Genomic DNA, 21,625 nt, shown 5'->3' with positions numbered 1-21,625 from the left:
CCTATTGGTGTTTCTGGAGCATGAAGGTTAAATGGGTGATTTACATGGGAAGTGAGAATAAGCCCTGAGCTCTTTCCCACTCATAGTGGTTAGGACGAAAAGAGGCTTATGGGTAAGACAAAGCTCATATGCTCTTGCTGGGTCACTAACTTGCCTTCTTATGTTCCTTATCAACAAGAGAGAAGACTTAAGTGTCTGTCTCCCACAGAGTCCTTTCGGCTTGCGCGCTTCACCTTCTTCTATGCCAGAGATGGGAAACGATGGCCCCTTTATGACTTGCGGAGTTCAACTCCCAGAATTCCTCAGCCAGCATGCTTGGCTCAGGAATTCTGGGAGTTGAAGTCCGCAAGTCATAAAAGGGCCGTCATTCCCCACCCGTGTTCTATGCCCATGCCCCCATGTGAGAGATTTGGAGAAGAGGATTTCCAGTACTTGTTGAGCTTTCCAATAGCGTCAGCATTCAGAAGGGAGTTCCAGTAATTATCCATTAGTGGCTGGAAGTACATGCCACTTGACAAACTGGAATATATCTGGAAGAAGGCTGCGAAGATGGAGAAGGGCCTAGAAATGAAGAAGAATTTTGTGTATTAGGGTATGTTTAGCTTTGAGAAAATATAGCACCGACAATCAAGTATGTGATATTCCGTATCTTGCTGGATTTGAGATAAGAATTTTTCCCAGAGTTGTCTGGAGATGCTGAGCATTAACCTGGAGCATTCCGCACACAAAATAGGTGTTCTGTACTCGGTTATGGCTCAGTCCCCTCCGGATTATAGAAATAGCAATAAGACTTACCGTATATACCACTTCATAGTGCTTTACAGCCCTCTGTAAAGTCAGCATATTGATCCCAACAATCTGGGTCCTCATTTTACCAACCTCGGAAGAATGAAAGGCTAAGTCAACCTTGAGCTGGTTAGGATCAAACTGCTGACAGACAGCAGAGTTAGCCTGCAATACTGCATTCTAACCACTGCTCAACCACAGCTCAATATTATCTCGCAATATTATGTTAAAGTATAGTATCATTTGTTTGGTCTAGAATGATGTAGGGAACTAGTCACTGTAATAAGTAAGCCATGGATTAGGGCATAGCATTAGGTGTGAACCAGGGGACTGGCTTGCTCAGCAAACAACCCATAGTGTCAGGACCCACCTCAATCCACATCTTAGGAAATAAGAACTCTTGGATGCAAGTTTAGTCCAAAAGGAAAATGTTTACTAGGAAGGAATCGATTGTGGGAATACAAGACGGAATCTGAGAAAAGTTACATTTCAATCCTATATAAACCATTCCCATTCCAGTCCCTCCCCTCATCCATTTGGTCAGGCTGTTGTCAGTTGCTAGGTGTCAGGTCCTTCCATGGGAAAGGGAACTCTCCTTGGTTTTATGGTTATTGCTTCCCTTTTCAGTTGTAAATGAAGATACAAACCAGATCTGTCTGTCCCCCTCCCTTCCCCCGTTAAAACATCCCCTGTTGTTTGAAAATCGCTTTAGTAACCATCCTCTCCCCCCCCCCTCGGAGAGATGGCAGAATCCCCAGTAATAGTACGTTGTTCTACCTATACAATTATGAAATGTGATATAAATGGATTCTGACACATAGTTTAAAGAAATATATTAACCTAGTCATTATACCTGTGTGATATTGAAACAATGAATGTGACCATCACAGTTGTTACTCAGATAAATTGGAAAAGTTTGTTTGCCACCATGAACTTCGAGGTTTTAGTAGGCTATTCCCTGCTGGTTCCTTTGGCAAAATAAATGAGTAAATATGTAAAAGTATGCACGTTAATAAAGAGTGGTTCTTTTAAATGCAATTTTGGATCCAGAATTGCATCTCTGTCCAAATCTATCCTACGAGTCTCCTCTACCATCAATAATGGTAGAGCATTTTGAACAATGCAGATTCAGAGAAGCCCCTTTTGATCTAAGCAGGATACATAAAATCTGTGTTGTACTGGGGTTGAATGTAAATGTAAAGTACAAGGGTTGAAAATCCCTGATTTTAAATATTTTGCACTTTTGGGGAGAGGAGGGGGCTGCATTTTCCCAAAGAAAATAGGGAAGAAGTGACAGTGTGTTAATTTCATATCTGAACAAATGCCTGGAAATAAAACATTTCTGCTAAAAGAATTAATTGATGGAAGTCTTGAAAGGAAGAGTATTTAAGGATCTTCTAAATCTTCGAGTCGCAAAGACAGGGGGCCACCACTGAGAAAACCCTGCAAAGTCCATAATAATGGTACCATCTTAATTGCTGGCATTGGAGAAGGAGCCTTGAAGTTAATCTCTAAAGTGCAGACAAGATTGGAAGGTGATTCTTGTCACAGGGGGTGTTTTTCGGATTCTGTGTTGGTTATAAAACTTGGAATCACATAAAGGAGAGAAAAATCAAGGCTGAAGAGAGTTGGGTCCAGTGTTCTCCCCGGCATCAAGATGACTCACTCGCTTTAGAAATCCTGACCAGGAATCTTTTTGTTGCCATTGGGGGTTTAAATTTGGAACCTGGTCATTTGCACCTCCAACCTACCGTAGAAGTAAAGAGAAATTTTTTGATAGTGAGAACAATTGATCGATGGAATAGCTTTTCTCCTGGAGTGGTGGGTGATCCATCACTGGAGGTTTTCAAAAATGGACTGGACAACCATTTGATCAAGATGGCATAAGGCGGTGGTGGCGAACCTATGGCACGGGTGCCAGAGACGGCAGTCAGAGCCCTCTCCGTGGGCACCCACGCCATGCCTCGCAGGTGGCAACTGTCCCTTTTCAACCAGCCGCCTGCTAACTTGCCAAGGTCCCACATGGCCAGATGCAGCCCAGCATGGCTGGTTTCCCTCACCCCACACCCTGTCCCTCCTGGCCTCGCATGCTCTCCTTTTCCCAGGCACGACCCACTGCATCGCTGCCTCAGCTGTCGGCCGACCATCCATCTTGGAGGCAGCTTCTTTGAACTGCTGGCGATGGGCTGCGGAAAGCTCTGGTCGAGGGGCCGGCAGGCTGTGGCTAGTGACAGACACTGTCGGCCCCCATGCGCTTGCTGACTTCTGTGTGCGGGGGCCGATGGTGTCAGGCAGCAGCTGCCCCAGCCCTTGCCTTGCCCCATGGCAATGGCACCCCCACCCTGCCTCGTCTTATCCCGCAGGATGAGCCTCCCGCCTCCCGCCCCACCTGCCAGAGACCCCCTGGATCTCCCCCAACCCTGCCCACCCCCCACAGGTGTCCCTCCCCATGAGCGACATTGAGGTGACCACATCCACCTTGGCCACACCCACCCAATCTTCCATGACCACCACAGCCACGCCCACCCAGTGGGCCACGCCCACCTGGCACCCAGTGATAAATAAATGGGTTTTGGGTTGCAGTTTGGGCACTCGGTCTCTAAAAAGTTCGCCATCACTGGCATAAGGTCTCCTGCCTTGAGCAAGTAGTTGGACTGGAAGACTGGAAGATCTCTGAGCTCCAGTCCAGCCCTGTGAGTCTATGTTCTGTGAGTTACGGCTTCTTTCCCCAATCTTGGTTGAATGGATAGCAGCTGGATAAACTCAGTGGGAGGAAGTTTCTCCTTCACCTTCTGCCTCCTTTATAAGCCACAAGACTGCTTAACATTCTTGGCACTTGCCTCACATTCTCATATCACAGACTTTCCTATATGAGATATTCTGAGAGATGTGGGGCTATTCTTTTTGCTCCCAAACACTCATGCTTATCTTAAATCCTACAGAGGCTGTGATGGACGGGTGATTCTCTCTGTTGTGAGTTTGCTCATCCTGTTGTCTTCTTTTTCTTCCCTTCTGGGCTTTCTCCATCTCCCTCTTCCTTTGACAACAAATTTTAAAAAGAAATATATTGCATTTTTTTCTGCCTTAGTACATCCTGGCTGCTCCCTTTAGCTGGAATTCTTTCTGCTCCATGAGGCCCGTTTTCCTTTTTCTAAACAGTCCAGCTGCACAGTGACCACTCATAGTAACCCCTGCTGACCTCCGTTAGTGACTTCCATAGTTTAGCTTGCATGAGGAAAATGTGTGTGCATGCAAGTGTGGGTGGTGTGCAGGCTTGGGGAGATGTCAAGATTCCTGGGCTGAAAAGATTTTTGCCTTTGCAACGAATCAGTTCTTTGCCAGAACAGCTCAGTTGCAAAGCAAGCACTTTTTGTTACTGTATTTTGTCTGGAAGAGGCTCATGAGACAAGAGATTAGGGCCATTAGCCATAGGAAGCCGTTTCTGGGGCTGCTTCCTCCTCTAACCTCCTAAATTAACTGGGAAAAATATTTTTAAACCCTATCTGTATATCAATGAATTTGGGAGAGAATCATTTTTCCCCCTTAACTTTTAAGTGTTAGATGTCTTTTTTGTCTTATTCTGCTGATAAGTTGTTCCTGATTTATTTCTTTATGTCAATTTGTACAGCTGCCCCCCATTGCAATAGTGACTCTGGGCGGCTAATACAGGGCTAAAAACTCAAATGCAATGAAACAACGCTAAGTATACATCGGGGTAGCCAAGTAGGCAGTGGTCCTCATAAATAACTCATCCATCTTGCAGCCCCATTAGCATCCTGACTTCCCAGGTTTGGGAAAGCAGCCACATTCTGAAGACTTTATGAAAAGCCAGCAAGGTTGAGGCCAACCAGATTCCAGGGGCATATGGTGTTCTGGAGAGCAGGTATCTACAAAGGTCCTATCGGATGGCATTCCTTGATGAACAGGATCTGGACCATTCCTCTTTAGCTGGATCTAACTCTTCTTCAGCACCCGTCGTCTGGGATTGTAATGGGCTGTGGGAATAACCTTGGGAGACAGGAGGAAGAACAGCAGTCTAAACCAGTATTTCCCACCCTTGGGAACTTTTAAGATGCGTGGACTTCAATTCCCAGAATCCCCCAAGCAATGTGAATTCTGGGAGTTGAAGTCCACACATCTTAAAGTTGTCAAGGTTGAGAAACGGGATGGGTGGAAACGGAGTGATCCCACAAATAACCTGGCTTGATGTCATGAATGGCTTTAAAGGTGAGAAATAGCAGCTTGTATTGCATCCCAAACCATGATGGAGGGTCCAATGTAGTTTGCATTGTGTCAATCTTTTGTATATAAAAAAAGGTTGCTTCTAGTACTAAGTTTCCAGTGCAGTGCTTCCCCTGGTCCAGAAGCAAGCATGAAGCAATCACATCTTTTCAGAAGTGCTAATCACCTCCTGGGTCTTCTAGGGCTGCTATTTAACTCTAACCTGGTGTCCCAGACAGACTCCATGATTGAGCTTGCACCCATACAGATTGACTGCATCCCTTGGGTTTTCACAGTGTAGTACAGACATGTCAAACACAAGGCCCGGGGGCCGGATCCGGCCCGCGAAGTGGTTTCATGTGGCCCGCGAAGCCATCCTGGAAACAGTGAGGGAACGGCCCACACTGCCTTGGCCCTGGCCCAGAGACCCTCCTTCTGCCAGAGACCCTCAGATCTGCCCCACTCCTGCCCAGGCCCCCATAGGCACCCTTGATGTGAACGATGTAGAGCTGGCCACGCCCACCCAGTAGGCCACGCCCACACTCTAGCCATACCCACCCAGTAGGCCACGCCCACCCAGGCCACGCCCACCCGGCCCCCTGAGGGCAACTGCAATGCTGATGCGGCCCTCAATGAAATTGAGTTTGACACCCCTGGTGTAGTATATCATGGGAGGGATAACAATGCCCCTTTTATGAACTGTGGACTTCAACTCCCAGAATTCCTGAGCCAGCATAACTGCCTCAGGAACTCTGGGAGTTGAAGTCCCCAGGTCATAAACACTTCGCACTGTTCCAAGTTTAAAACAAACCAAAACCTAGCAATTTTATGCAAATGCAGTTCATGATCTTGGTTTAGTGTGGCTTTTGCCCCCAGCCCCTTGTGAAGCCTTGTGGAAAATTTAATATTTGTTTACTTATTTATTAGATTTGTATTAATTTTTTTAAAAAAATTTTTAATAGGGATTTTCTGGTGGAGTCCTTGGTGCCGTCTGATCTTGGTTGTTTACTTGCAGCAAGGATTCTACAGCTCAGGGGTGTCAAACTCAATTTCATTGAGGGCCGCATCAGCATTGCGGTTGCCCTCAGGGGGCTGGGTGGGTGTGGCCTGGGTGGGCGTGGCCTACTGGGTAGGCGTGACTAGAGTGCCTATGGCCTACTGGGTGGGCGTGGCCAGCTCTACATCAAGGGTGCCTATGGGGGCCTGGGAGGGAGTGGGACAGATCTGAGGTCTCTGGGCCAGGGCCAAGGCAGCGGGGACCGTTCCCTCACTGTTTCCAGGATGGCTTCGTGGGCCACATGAAACCACTTTGCAGGCCGGATCCGGCCCCCGGGCCTTGTGTTTGACATGTCTGCTACAGCTCAACCCCTAGCTGTATGTATTCCCTTGTGCTGGTAGTGATGCTCTTTTCTGGAACTTCTCACTTGATCGAAGTCCAGGTAGTCCTTGATTGGTTAATGACTGTTCAGAGTTACAATAGATTCCTCCCCCCCAAAAAAAAGGTATTTATGACTTGGTTCTAAAGTTCTGACAGCTGCCCCTCCCCAGGTCACATGATTGCATTTCGACCAGACCACATTTATGGCAGCTTGTAGCATCCTGTGGTCACATGACCACGGTTTATGATGTTTTTTGCAGAAAATGGATGTTTGCAACCACTGGAAAAAGGCTGCAGAGTTAGGTTAGTCACCTGACGACCCACTTACCATGGGTCCGTAGGACCAGGCTTCACTGCTGTCATAAATTGAGTACCGCCTGTATTAGATCATGGAGGAGGCATGCTTACAGAGCTACAGCCTCTCTCCAGTGGTTGGCTCGTGCTGAAAATGGGTGTAACTACTTTTGAGTGAATTTGGTTCCTTTGCACAGGGCCCCTCCACTGTGGTCGGCATGTACAGCCGGCATTTCTGCTCGGCACTATAAAGCAGAATTCCCGCTGAAAAGAAACATGTAAAGATTCCACTGCGTGTCACAGCTCACGCTGGCATCCATGCTATGGTTCTATTAACTAGCTTTGGGCAAAGCTACAGATGCTATAAGAGGGCCCCGGCTTTTTCAGCTAGCATTTTTATCCCTGCCTTTGAAATAGACAAACTCATTTTCCCTCTAAAGCAGGGGTCCTCAACCTTGGCAACTTTAAGACTTGTGGACTTCAACTCCCAGAATTCCTCAGCCAGCAAAGTCTTAAAAGTTGCCAAGGTTGAGGACCCCTGCTCTAAAGGAGTTATGTGAATACACCAACTATGGTTTGTTAAACCAGGTTTAGTGCAAATCCGGTCAATTATAGTTTATTTAGCTCTCAAAGATGGTGCAGTCTGTGGCTTGGTGCAGTGGTGACCAGCACAGGGAGGGTTTCAGCTCCCAATCATTTTTCAAACCAATAAAAGTCAAGCCTGTTGCTTAATTGGAAATAGAAAAAAAACAACAACCCTTCTTGTTTTAACTAGGTGTTAATCGTTCAATTAATCTCGCTGCATAAAAGTTCGTATGGATAAAACACTGTTTGTTTGAAAGAAGCCATTCTTGTCACTTAAACACGTGCCATCTTTTACAACAGACGTGCCTCTAGTCGTTTTATTTTTAGGGGGACAGAAAAAAAAAGTCAGGATGCCTCTTTTTAATAGGTATCTCTTAAATGGGTTAAAGTTTTTTAAACTGGAACGATTGTCTGGATTTGACTCATGACCAGCCTCGTAAAAGCATTTTGCAAGTGTAGCACTCTCTACGTGAAATGCTGTGTTTCAGGGATAATTTTCACAGCTTTCTCTCATTTGAGCGGGGGGGGGCAGGGGGGGAAGAGCTGTCTGTCGGCAGACACCGCCATGCCTCGTAGGAACCACCACATATTTTGCCTGCTAACAAAGCATTCTGGTTTCTGAGTGGTTGAACAAAAGAGGCCTTGTCCTACGTCCTACGGAAGGCTGAGAAACTGTTTCCTCTTACAATTCTCAGCTAGCATTAATACGGGCAAAGACCTATTTATTTTTCGTTGTTGACCTAACCCTAACACAGCAAATAGGAGAATTTATGGCTGATCCTTGTCCTTTTGCTTGGCCAAAAAATGCAGTGGGTGTCAAATATGCTGCTGCTGTGGAATGTCAGGTCAGCAACAAGGCCTTTCTTAAGCCAGCAGTTAAGGCTTCAGGCTAGAAAGGAGAGACCCCGAGTTCTAATCCCGCCTTAGGCACAACACCAGTAGGGTGAACCTTGGGCCAGTCAGTTTCACTCAAGAAGGAGGCAATGAATGGCAAAGCACTTCTGAAAAACATTGCCAAGAAAGCTTTTCCAGGTAGCCTCCGAGAATCGGACAGCATTGAACGGACGAAAAACAACAAAAACAAAACCCTCTGAGGTGCAGCAACTGCATATGGATAGTTCTTGATTTACAGCCACCATTGAGCCTGAAGTTTCTGTTGCTAAACAAAACTGTTTGTTAAGTGACTTTTGCCTCATTTTATGACCTTCCTTGCCACTGTTGTTAAGTGAATCCCTGCAGTTGTTAAGTTAGGAACACGGTTGTTACGTGATTCTGGCTTCCCCGTTGACTTCGCTTGTCAAGGTGATCACATGACCTCGGGACACTGCAACCGTGCTAACTGTGTCCCAGTTTGACCATGTGACCATGGAGATGCTGCAACGGTCATAATGCCACACTTTTTTTCCAGTGCCGTTGTAAATTTGCTCGTCTGTTGCCTCTCACACACAGAAAGTCGAAGGAGAAATTCCCAACTCGTCTTCCACAGGATACTTCCACAGTACCACCATTTCCACTTCCCTAGTTATGATTCTGATCTAAAATAATAATAATAATAATAATAATAATAATAATAATAATAATAATAATAATAATAATAATAATAATAATAATAATAATTTTATTTATATGCCGCCCTTCTCCCGAAGGACTCAGGGCGGTGAACAGGGCAAGCATAAAAAATACAGAGTTACAAAAGTTAAAAAGGATTAAATATATGCCCACTAAAAACAGTAAATATAAATATTAAAATAACAATAGAAACCCCGCCCATCCCACATCAGGCCAGGCCGGCTTGTTCGAATAAAAATGTCTTTAGGTCGCAACGGAAGGAGCGAAGGTCGGGCGCCATCCGGAGCTCAACCGGTAACTGATTCCATAGCTCTGGGGCGCCCACAGAGAAGGATCTCCCCCTGGGGGCCACCAATCGACATTCTCTGATCGGTGGCACCCTGAGGAGGCCCTCTCTGTGGGAACGCACAGGGCGAAGGGAAGTTGATGCCGGCAAATGAATCTGATTCTGGTAATAAAAGTGTACCTGACACTTTGACTGGTTTTGGATACGGTATTTCCAAGCGGGGTTGAAATTCTCTGCAATTCATTTGCTGTTGTCCACTTGGAACTGTCTGTTCCAGGATGCTTGTTTTGGTCCCACGTCTTCCCTTTGCCCCCCACCCCACCCTTCATTTCAATGACAGCAAATGCCCAATAATGGAAATTCTCTGGCTGTCCAACGGTTTAAGGGTTGAGGACTCACCTCTTGCCCCTTTCCTTACAGGCTGGCTTTTGTGCTTTACTACTAGCTCACAGTAAGAGTTGCATAGCTTTCCAACAACAAAAAACTGAATCAAAAGTTTCCAGTGTTTTCTTGGTTGGCTGAATAAAAGAAAAAGGGAGGAACAAATAAGTTACAAACTATGCTTTTAGGACTGCACGTCAACAACATTGCAAGGAGAAAGTTAAAAAACAACAACAGGTTCTGCATGAGATGAATTTCTGGTTGGATAATGTTGCGGATACAGTTGCAATGTATGGCTGTGAAAGTTGGACCATAAGAAAGGCTGAGAGCCGAAGAATTGAGGCCTTTGAACTATGGTGCTGGAGAAGACTCCTGCGAGTCCCTTGGACTGCAAGGCGATCAAACCGGTCAGTCCTAGAGGAGATCAACCCTGACTGCTTTTTAAAAGGCCAGATCCTGAAGTTGAAACTCAAAATACTTTGGCCACCTAACGAGAAGGAAGGACTCACTGGAGAAGAGCCTAATGCTGGGAAAGGTTGAGGGCAAGAGAAGAAGGGGACGACAGAGAATGAGGTGGCTGGATGGAGCCACTGAAGCAGTAGGCGTGAGCTTAAATGGACTCCAGAAGATGGTAGAGGACAGGAAGGCCTGGAGGAACAGTTGTCCATAGGGTCGCGATGGGTCGGACACGACTTCGCAACCAACAACAACAAATGTTGCACAGTGCTAGGACTGAAGATGGTCTGTCCCCTTTTCCTATTTGAGCCAAATAGAACAAGAAGATTTTAATCCAACTAAATTCAAGGCTCTATCTATCAATGCAATAAGCCCTTTCATTGTTTAAAAATTAATTTTCATTAACTTTCAGACAGTTTGGGAATGTAGGGATTAAAAGAGTGTGTTCGTTAATTGGACGGTTGACACAGAGAAGCAATTACCTTAATCCATTGATTAACTCAGGGAAACCAGGAAGGAATTAGCTAACTTGAGTTGTATCTTCACTGGATGATGAACTTGACTCTTTTGAAGCTGCTCTGAGAAAATTAGCTGAGCAGAAAGTGCTCTCAGGAATAAGAAATTAATTCAGAAATATGGGGGAACATGGAGTAAACTGGGCAATTCTTTTTGCTTAGTGTTCAAATGAATTTCCTTTGGTTAAGAGAGGCTGGAGAGAATGTATAATTGCAGGATTATACAGGTGGGATTTGTGTAAATGCGAGCGTGTAATTAAACTGCAGTCACCCCTTCCCATTTCTTGAAATATTTACAATATGGCCTTGATGTAGGCTGAAGTGGTTATAGAATCAGGACAGATATAAAATAGCATTGTTGAATGGCACGCTTGGCTGTTGTGCAAAAGTGGAGTGAGGGAATGGATAAATGAATGCACACCACAGAAATGAACACAACTCATCAGGTGGTTTACAAAATGAGTATTTTGTGATCAGGATCTTTAGAGAAGACAAATGCAGTCAGGGTTTTTTGTTGCGGGGAGCGGGGGGGAGGCGGTCTATGAATACATTACTGGGACATCTTGATTGATTGGTTGCTTGTGAACTTGTTAGTGCACTCAAGTGGGCAGTTGCCATAGAAAGCTGATCCTAGATGATCTCATTAGATCCTTGCCAGGTGAGGCTGGTTGTGCTGATTCCCTGTAGCTAGGGTCACCATGATGTAAAAAAAAAGGTTGAGACTCTAGAACAGACATGTCAAACACAAGACCCGGGGGCCGGATCTGGCCTGCGAAGTGGTTTCATGCTGCCCGCAAAGCCATCCTAGAAACAGTGAGGGAACGGCCCCCACTGCCTTGGCCCTGGCCCAAAGACCCTCCTTCTGCCAGAGACCCTCAGATCTGTCCCACTCCTGCCCAGGCCCCCATAGGCACCCTTGATGCGAACGATGTAGAGCTGGCCATGCCCACCCAGTAGGCCATATGCACTCTAGCCACGCCCACCCAGTAGGCCATGCCCACTCTGGCCATACCCACCCGGCCCCTTGAGGGCAACCGCAATACTGATGCGGCCTCCAATGAAATTGAGTTTGACACCCCTGCTCTAGAACAGGGGTGTCAAACTGCCGGCCCGCGGGCCGGATGCGTCACAATGAAACTGTGCCCACCCTATTGTTGGCAATGGGGAAAAAGCTCTGATACGTCGCGCGACATCATGTGACGTCGCGAGTTTGACATGTCTGCTCTAGAAAGAGTGCAGAGAAGAACAACAAGATGATTAGGGGACTGGAGGTTAAAAGATATAAAGAATGGTATGTAGTTTAATGAAAAGAAGGACCGGGGTGACTTGATAGCAATCTTCTAGTACTTGAGGGGTGTCACAGAGAAGAGGGGGCTGGTGCATTCTCCAAAGCACCTGAGGAGCAGGACAAGAAGTAACAGGATAGAAAATGATCAAAAAGAGGTCCAGAACTAAGGAGAAATTTCCTGAGAATGAGAACAATTAATCAATGGAATGGCTTACCTCCTGAAGTTGTGAGTGCTCTACCACAGGGCTTTTCAACCTTTTCACCCATTGTACCACTTTTAGGATATGGCAGCATCCGAGTACCACCAGTCACCTAGCTCCAGCCATCTCTTGCTTAGGCTTGTGCGGTGCTGCCACCAGTTCAGCTCATTCCCCTCCCTCGCTACCACTTTTCTAGGATGTTTGCGTACCACCTGCCAGGTGCCAATGTACCACAGGTGGTACCCGTACCACTGGTTGAAAAGCCCTGCCCTATCACTGGAGGTTTTTAAGAAGACATTGGATGGCTATCTGTCAGGAATGGTATAGTATCTCCTGCTCGAGCAGGAGTTCTCCAAGGTCTGTTCCAACTCTGTTATTCTGTATTCTATTCCTGTGCATAATAACAGAAGGAGAGAAGAATCATTGAGAAGCAGACTTGAAAAATTACAGTTAACATTCTCCTAGCTTCTCCCTAACCACTGTGCCGATGCTATCATCTAGTCAGGTAATGAAACATCTGCAATCCCAAAAACCAAGCTTGGACAATTCCAAACATGCAAGATGCTGGCTCTGAGCCTCACAAATTCGCCTTCCATCATAGGCATGAATGTGTATGCTTTACTGCAGGGGTTTTCAAACTTGGCCCTTTTATGACTTGTGGACTTCAACTCCCAGAATTCCTCAGCCAGCGTGCCTAGCTGAGGAATTCTGGGAGTTGAAGTCCACAAGTCATAAAAGGGCCTAGTCTGAAGACCCCTGCTTTAGTATAAAGATCTGGTGTTGAGCACCAAGGAAAGTAGTTGAAAGAAAATGTAAACACAAATATTTCTGCAAGTCTCAATCTCCTTTTCTTTCCACCACCCCTATCTTACCTGGCCCTCATTTTACACTAAATTTAAACACACACACACACACACAGAGAGAGAGAGAGAGAGAGAGAGAGAGAGAGAGAGAGAGAGAGAGAGAGAGAGAGAGAGAGAGAGAGAGAGAGAATATTTCACTGGATAAGAAGGTACATATGCTGCATCTAGTTCTTTTTTTTCTTGGACACTACTTACAGTATCCCCCTGCACAGATGACACACACAAAAAGAATCTTAGTGTTACTTTGTCATCTTTGAGAGCAGGCTGTGGAAGTACAGATCGTTTTGGATGAAGAAGTACTTTGATTCAAACTTTCAAATCTGGAAAGGATCTCCATCTTGCTCTTAGCTTCCTCAGAGTCTTGTTGTCCCTATAATAAAATCCAGGGATAAGAAACACTTTTAAGCTTGAAAAGAAAAGGTAGGATATAAATGCAGTAAACAAACATAAGTATGAACTGACAGCCCACAAGATATGGCTAAACAAGACCAGGACATTTGGGATGAAGCCGGAAAATTCAACCCAAAAGAATTTGGAAATATTCAAGTACAAATCTTTGTGCTTCATAGAACAATTGCAAATCCTCAATTTTTTTACCACAATTGAGCCCAAACTTTCTGTTGCCAAGCAGTTGTTAAATGAGTTTTGCCCTGTTTTGCGATCTTTCTGGCCACAGTTGTTAAATGAATCACTGCAGTTGTTAAGTTAGTAACATGGTTGTTAAGAGAATCTGGCTCCCCATTGACTTCGTTTGTCAGAAGTCGCAAAAGGCAAAATTTTCAAAAGCTGTAATTAACCTCCTCTCACAAAAGAGAATTGAACTATGTCCCAATGACAGGCAGACCTTTGCAATGTATCTATTGCACAACATTCATCAAACCAGGTTTGAATAATCTGCATAAATTATTCTAATCCTATTCATCTCAGAGGATGATAAGTTGTGGAAGTTGTGCGTGTTGACCCGCTGAGATTTGTACCAAGCCTCTCCAGGTTGCCTGGCATTGCCCGTTTGCTATGTCTTGGAATGTGTTTTCCTAAGTTGTCATTTTTAAAAAATGGACGGGCTATTTGGCTGACATTTGTGTCTTTGGAATCAAACTGAGTTAAGGCCTGATGCCAGCTCTCCGGCTGAGGGCTTCTCAATCTCAGCAACTTTTAAACTCCCAGAATTACCCATCCAGCATGGCTGGTTGAGGAATTCTGGAAGTTGAAGTTCAAACATCGCAAGGTCCACACGTGAAGTCCACATATCGTAAGGTTTTGGAGGTTGGGAAAAACTCTGAACTAGCTTTCTGTCTGATCAATTGGATAGTGTCTATAAGTCTCTCCCTTGGGCATCCCATTGATCCTTCATTGTCTTCTTTCGCAAATGGGAATCTAATTGGTTCGATAGATGCAATCTTCAGGTATTATTGATTGGCATTTGAAAGAGCCCCTCAGGAAGCTTGCCACGCCTCCTGGAAGATGGCCGCTCGCAGCTGATCGCGGAGATCAAAGGATGCGAGTTTGGCATGGAGCCCTGCAGGGGGCTGCTGTTCCCTAGCCCGGATGGGTGACAGGACCCTCCGAGGCTTTGGTGGAGCCCGTAATGAGCGCCAGCAATAACAACGGGGCGGTATTGGAAAGGGATGGCGAAGCGGCAAGGAGGCAAGGCTCCCGGACTCGAAGGGGCCAAGCGGAACGGCTCGATCAGGCTGACGGTCGAATTACAACGGCCGAAAACAACCGGCGGCACCCCGCGGCAGCCTGTAAAGAGGCCGAGGATGGTCGGGCTGCAACGTGCAGTTTGCAGCCTTTTCTGGCTCGCTCAAACCAGCAAAGAGCATATATCAGCCGGCAGCTGCCGATGGGATCTTGCGGCGGCCCCCAAATCAGCTGTTAAGCGGCCAGCTTGGATGCGAGTAACCGGCGGCACCCCGCGGCAGCCTGTAAAGCGGCCGAGGATGGGCGGGCTGCAACGCGCAGTTTGCAGCCTTTTCTGGCTCGTTCAGACCGGCAGAGAGCATATACTAGCCGGCAGCTGCCAGTGGGATCTTGCAGCGGCCTCCAAATCAGCTGTTAAGCGGCCTGCTTGGATGCGCGGCATGTGGAAGCCTGCAACGGACATACAACGACCTGATCGATCTCCCTTCGATAGACAAACGGTCCGGCCCTGCAGCCACCTGTGGAGGAGCTGTAACGACCTGGGGCTGCCTACAAAGGTAGCCCGGACGGCGAGGCTCCAGAATTGGTGGCTGCTGCCCCCCATCTGCCCATCTATAAGATCATCGCGCTCCCCCCCCACGACAGAGGTCTGTGGGATGATGGCCACCGTCTGTAGGCTAGAGCGCCATTTAAAACCCTCCTATATCTGGTCTGGAGGGCGGAATTCACCAGGGACCACCTGAAGCTTTATTTGGAGGTGGGATGTGCCGAAAGGCCCCCGAGATAGCAGTTATCCTCTCGGGATCATACTTTAAGTCCAGATAATCCCTCCTTCATTTTTTCACCGGAGACTGACTACAGCCCCTCGGTCGCGATGACATCTTAGGCATGGAGATAGATGAACTACCATCGCTCATCACCGGAGCTACGAAGTTATCCACCAACAGACTATGCTAGCATTCACCGGACTCTCTCTCCTCCTGCGACCTACCCGGAGCTGGATGATGACCCCCTGAGATCCTGATCACTGTGAGAGGGTGACCATGTTCTCAGGAGCCACTACTTCAGCTCTGTGGTCGTGATATGCAGTTGTTCCTACCAGCTCGTCCTTTACTCCTATTTCCACCTCTGATGGCTTACACCAGAAGTGAGCTACTTGCCCTGAGAGCTTCCCCACTCTCTCAGAGATGGCCATCAGACCTACGCCGCCGTTTCCTTAATGACGGGTCCTGGGACCCCGAGAGGTGGCATGGCGCCAAGAAGAGGCTCTTGGGTTTTCTTTTAAAATTTTTTGAAGGGTTAGGGAGGGGGGAGGGTCAGGCCCAGCAAATCGAGGGGAAGATCCCACCGGACCTGTCTCAGCCTAAGTTGGCCAATGGTCGCGGCAATATGAGGGCCAAGGAGAGTCTTGTAAACCAGGGGGACGGGACAGGGATACCGATCCCCACAGTAATTGGGAATGGCAGCAGATGGAGGAGCAGAGGGTCATATCGTATTCTGAGATCACGCCCACGCTATCTTCTTGCTGTGGCGCGCTCTGACCCTCTGGCTCCCGCTTGCTGCCCTGGGGAAGAGGGAGGTCTGACTCCTGAGCTCAGGCTGATCTATTTTAATGCCAGGTCTGTTGTGAATAAAGCTCCCCTCATCCATGACTTGATCGAGGAGGAAGGCGCAGACCTGGCATGCATCACGGAAACCTGGCTGGGCCCAGAGGGAGGGGTCCCTCTGACTGATTTATCCCCTCCAGGTTTCCGTGTGCTACATCAACCTCGAGCTCAGGGTAGGGGAGGTGGCGTGGCGATCGTTATCAGAGAGACCCTCCATCCGCGGGAGGCCACTGCCCCTCAGATAGACGGATGTGAATCCCTCCTCTTAAGGTGGGGTCCTGGTGGTCAGTTGGGCCTACTTCTGGTATACCTCTCTCCAAGCTGCACAGCAACGGTTCTACCCAAGCTACCTGACGCCATCTCAGGATTGGCGGTCGAATTTCCAAAGCTTATGGTACTGGGAGACTTTAATCTACCTTCCCTGGGCAGTGCATCAGAAGTGGCCCGAGAGTTCATGGCCTCCATGACGGCCATGGACCTTACTCAAATTACTCAGGACCCAACTCACGAGGGAGGAAACATGCCGGATCTAATTTTTGTCTCTGGGCAGTGGCTAAATGGGCTGGGTGGGGTTACTCCAACATCACAACCCCTTTCATGGACAGACCACTACCTCCTGCGGTTGGGCCTCCATCACGTCACCCCCCGATGTCAGGAAGCGGAACCGACCAGGTGGTTCCGCCCCAGGCGCCTGATGGACCCAGATAAATTCCAGATGGCGCTTGGACCGATTCCCACCTCCCTCTCCCACAACCCGGTCGAGTCCTTAGTTAATGCCTGGCAACAGGCTGCTTCGGAGGCGCTCGACCGCGTTGTCCCTTTGCGGCCTCTGACCCGGCGCAAGTCCCGACTCGCTCCTTGGTTCTCCAAGGACCTGCGGGAGATGAAGCGCCAGAGAAGGGGCCTAGAGAGCATTTGGAGAGCCAGTCGGTCTGAGTCTGACCGAACACAGTTAAGATCCTTTTCTAGATCCTATCTTGTGGCAATGAGGGTGGCAAAGCGCGCCTACTTCACCACCCTCATTGCGTCCGCAGATAATCGCCCGGCCGCCCTATTTAGAGTGGTCCGCTCCCTTTTAAGTCAAGAGACGGGAGAGGACCCCCTACATGGACGGGCTGAGGAATTTAGTAAATATCTGGTGGACAAAATTGCTCAGATTCGGGCTGGTCTGGACTCTGACTGGGCAGTATCTAACGAGAGGAAATCGATGAAGTTGGCCAAGTACATCTGGGAAGAGTTCGATCCTGTGACTCCGGATGAAGTGGACAAGATCATGGGGAAACTAAGTGCCGCCACATGTTTGTTGGACCCGTGTCCCTCCTGGCTAGTCTATGCTTCTCGGGAGGTTACACGAGGCTGGCTCCTAGCAGTTATCAATGCCTCACTGAGTGAAGGGTACTTCCCTGCTGCCTTGAAAGAGGCGGTGGTAAGGCCCCTCCTCAAGAAACCGGCACTGGACCCAGCTGTTTTAAACAACTTCCGTCCTGTCTCCAACCTTCGCTTCCTTGCGAAGGTCGTTGAGAGTGTGGTGGCGCGACAGCTCCCTTTGAACCTGGAGGAAGCTGAATATCTAGATCCGTACCAATCGGGTTTCAGACCGGGGCACAGCACGGAGACGGCATTGGTCGCGCTGGTGAATGATCTCTGGCGGGCCCGAGATAGAGGTTATTCTTCTGTCCTGGTCCTATTAGATCTATCAGCGGCTTTTGATACCATCGACCATGGTATCTTACTGCGTCGTCTTGAGGGGCTGGGAGTGGGAGGCACCGTTCTGCGTTGGTTCTCCTCCTACCTCTCGGACCGTTCGCAGACGGTGTTGGCAGGAGGGCAGAGGTCAAGCCCTAGGCCTCTTAATTGTGGAGTGCCTCAGGGTTCGGTGCTCTCGCCCCTCCTGTTCAACATCTATATGAAGCCGCTGGGAGAGATCATCCGTAGCTTCGGGGTGAAATATCATCAATATGCTGATGATACCCAGCTATTCATCTCCACCCCGAACCAACCCAGTGATGCCCTTGATGTGATGTCCCGTTGTCTGGAAGCGGTACAGATTTGGATGGGAGAAAACAGGCTTCGACTCAACCCGGCCAAGACTGAGTGGCTGTACATACCGTCATCTCGTTTAGTCCAAGAGGTTCCATCTCTGACTATAGGAGGAGAGATGTTACCTCCCATTGATAAAGCACGCAATCTGGGCGTCCTCCTAGATTCACGACTCAGTTTTGAAGATCACATTGGAACCGTGGCTAGGGGGGCATTTGCCCAGATTCGTCTTATATACCAATTGCGCCCCTTTTTGGACCGAGATGCCCTACGTACAGTCACCCACGCACTCGTTACCTCCCGTATTGATTACTGTAATGCTCTCTACATGGGGCTGCCCTTGAAGACCACCCGGAGGCTTCAGCTGGTGCAGAATGCAGCTGCACGGGTTGTGATGGGAGCTTCCCGATACTCCCATATTACACCCCTCCTGCGTGAGCTGCATTGGCTACCAGTTGCCCTCCGGGTGAGATTTAAGGTGCTGGTACTTACCTTTAAAGCCCTACATGGCTTAGGTCCGGGATACTTGCAGGACCATCTGCTGCCGGGAACAAATTCCCATCGTCCAGTACGCTCACACAGAGAAGGCCTCCTCAGGGTACCGTCAGCTAGGCAATGTCGGCTGGCGACCCCCAGGGGGAGGGCCTTCTCTGTGGGAGCACCAACCCTATGGAATCAGCTCCCCCCTGAGCTTCGGATAGCCCAAAACCTCCAATCCTTTCGCCGCGGCCTCAAAACACACCTGTTCCACCAAGCTGACCTAGACTGACAGGCATTTTAATTAATTTATATTTAGTATTTTTAATTCATTTTAAAATTCTCTAATTTTTTATTGCACTGATGTTCTCAATTTTCATTTTATCTTGATTTATGTACTTATTATATGTTTTATTGTGAGCCGCCCTGAGTCCTTCAGGAGATAGGGCGGGATATAAATCCCATCAATAAATAAATAAATAAATAAATAAATAAACTGATAAGATTATTGAGCTGGCACTGGATGAGCTTTAAAATTACCTCTTCCTGAAGACATCTGCTGAAGGAGATGGAGAAAGCAATTCTTCTCAACTTTGCTATCCCACACCCTTTCTCTGAGTGGGAGATGAACACATCTCTCCCAGTTCTGGAGAAATTTCCTAGCCCTAGAGAATGGGCCAAGTCCATTTCACCAAAAATATATCAGTCTTGTCAAATAACTCAAGTAGAAGGATGCTGGGACTCGGTTCTTGGGAAATCTCAGTTCCTGGGAAATCTTGAGAAATGTAAGTTTCCTAAACTTGAGGTAAAATATCTTGAGTAAATGGCCTAGGCCAGGGGTCTTCAAACTTGGCCCTTTTGTGATTTGTGGACTTCAACTCCCAGAATTCCTCAGCCAGGCACGCTGGCTGAGGAATTCTGGGAGTTGAAGTCCACAAATCACAAAAGGGCCGAGTTTGAAGACCCCTGGCCTAGGATCAAAAGATCTTTGCTTCAGACACCGGATTTCTATTGCTTATCAGAATACATATAATCCTGGACAGACGACCACAACCAAGCCCAAAATTTCTGTTGCTAAGCAAGACAAGTTGTTAAGTGAGTTTTGCCCCCTTTTTATGACTTTTTGCACCACAGTTGTTAAGTGAATCGCTGCAGTTGTTAAGTTAGTAACACGGTTGTTAAGTGAATCTGCTTTCCCTTCTGACCTTGCTCATCAGAAGGTCGCAAAAGGTGACCATGTGACCCCCGTGGACACTGCAACCATCATAAATATGAGCCAGTAGCCATTCCAAGCAGCCAAATTTTGATCACGTAACCAGGGGGCTGCTGCAATGGTTGTGTAAAAAAGTCATAAGTCAATTTTGTCAGTACCGTTTTAACTTCAAACGGTCACTAAATGAAGGGTTGAAAGTGAAGGATGACTTGTAGTAAACAACAGAAAAGACAGAGGGAAAGAAAATACCGGTAGGTATTTCCACTTATTTTTAGAAGACTGGCCCCACCTATGGTTTGCTTCTATCCATTAGTATTTCCCAAAATATTACTGAGTGAATATTCTTGTATCCAGAAAATAGCGTCACCTTAGGTTCTCTGCTGGAGTGAGTCATCTGTGAATCTTGCGTTAATCTTGCGATTTTTTCCACTTGACTTGACTGAAAGCAAACTCTTTGTGGCCAACAATAGAGGTTCCTACTGTTTTAGGTGCAGAATTAGTCATTGCTGGTCACTGCAGAAGGTCTGTTGATGTGGGACTCACATTTGATTGAAAATGAGGTCCATTTAATCCTAACGGTTGTATCTCTTCTGTCTTCCTGCAGAACATGGCCAGTGTCTCCTCCTTTGGCAAATACACCCACGCCATCGTCCGCTGTATTCCTTCCTCCTTTGCCACAGCGGAGACCACAGCAGATGGATCTGACAGTGGGGCTGATCCTGTGGACCTAGCCAAGGCTCACCGACAGTATGGGGTCTATACTGGCATACTGCGCCAGAAGCTAGGGCTGCAAGTTATTGAACTGGCAGCAGACGAGGGCTTCCCCTATGCTACACTGGTGGGGGATCTGGCAGTCATCCAGGGAGATACTGTGCTCCTGACTCGGCCATGGATGCCCGCGCGGCGAGACGAGGTAATGTTTATATATCACCAATTGTCAGATTTAATCTGTAAAAGATGTTGGCTCTCTTGAATATAGAGGTAGTCCTCGAATTACCAATGTAATGGAGACTGCCCATTCCATTCTTAACTTGAGAATTTGTGGGAGTGAGTCTTGTACCTCAAACCTAAATAAAGAGAACAGATTAGAAAGAAAAAAAGGGCAAGAAAGAAAAAAGAGAGAAAAGAAATATATGAAGAAGTGACTTCCAGACTTTATTTTTAATAATTCTTCACCTTCATTAAGTTAGAAATAGATTTCATGGTTAAGTTTGTAAACTCTTTGTAATGCTTATTACTGTTCCTGAAGTTAGAAACATATCTCTTCATCTCATATCCCATCCCATATCTGTGAGCATAAAAACAATCAACTTTTAAAGTATTTAAATTACAATTAAATTTAATTAATTAAATTATTTCAACCTTGATCAAATAAATAAGCGAATCTGACTTTTCTTGTTAGATAGAAGGTCACCAAAGATGATCACGTGACACCCCCCCGGGACACTGCAACCGTCATAAATATGAGTCAGTCGCCAAGCGTTTGAATTTTGATCATGTGACCATGTGATGCTGCAATGGTCGTAAGTGTGAAAAAAGGTCATAAATCACTTTTTGCAGTGCCGGTGTAACTTCGAACGGTCACTAAAATGAACTGTTGTAAGTCGAGGACTACTTGCAGTCGGTAGCCACTGCGATGGAGCAATGATGAAAGCCCTAGCTGTCGCCTTATTCTTGAAGAATTCTGTTTTCACAGGAAAACAGTGTCTAGTTTGGGGTTGTTTTTTTTCCAATTGTGTGTCCTCCAATTTTCCAATTGTGTGTTTCAGGCAAGATAAAAATCTCATTGAAAGCAAGCTCAGCTCCTCGTTCACTTGGCATA

At 47.1% G+C, this 21,625-nt stretch overlaps 1 protein-coding gene across 5 annotated transcripts in view; it reads left to right on the top strand.

Annotated features, from left to right (window-relative positions):
- DDAH2 (DDAH family member 2, ADMA-independent) overlaps positions 1–21,625 on the top strand; it is a 285,750-nt gene that overhangs the window by 5,440 nt on the left and 258,685 nt on the right. For 2 of the 5 annotated variants that reach the window (XR_014491781.1, XM_083356857.1), the window contains exons 2-3: positions 12,367–12,464; positions 20,408–20,716. Coding sequence is in view for 1 of the 5 variants with exons in the window: in XM_083356857.1 (XP_083212983.1) it covers positions 12,447–12,464; positions 20,408–20,716 (327 nt within the window). In the remaining 4 variants the exon portion in view is untranslated. Of the gene's footprint in view, positions 1–3,744; positions 3,760–12,366; positions 12,465–20,407; positions 20,717–21,625 lie in introns of those variants that run through there. The other 3 variants (XR_014491779.1, XR_014491780.1, XR_014491782.1) reach the window with 2 other exon arrangements.

This window comes from Vipera ursinii, assembly GCF_947247035.1.
Source record: "Vipera ursinii genome assembly, chromosome: 2".
Classification (NCBI taxonomy): domain Eukaryota; kingdom Metazoa; phylum Chordata; class Lepidosauria; order Squamata; family Viperidae; genus Vipera; species Vipera ursinii.
The sequence above is the reverse complement of the archived record's forward strand: the minus strand, read 5'-3'. Positions and strand labels throughout refer to the sequence as shown.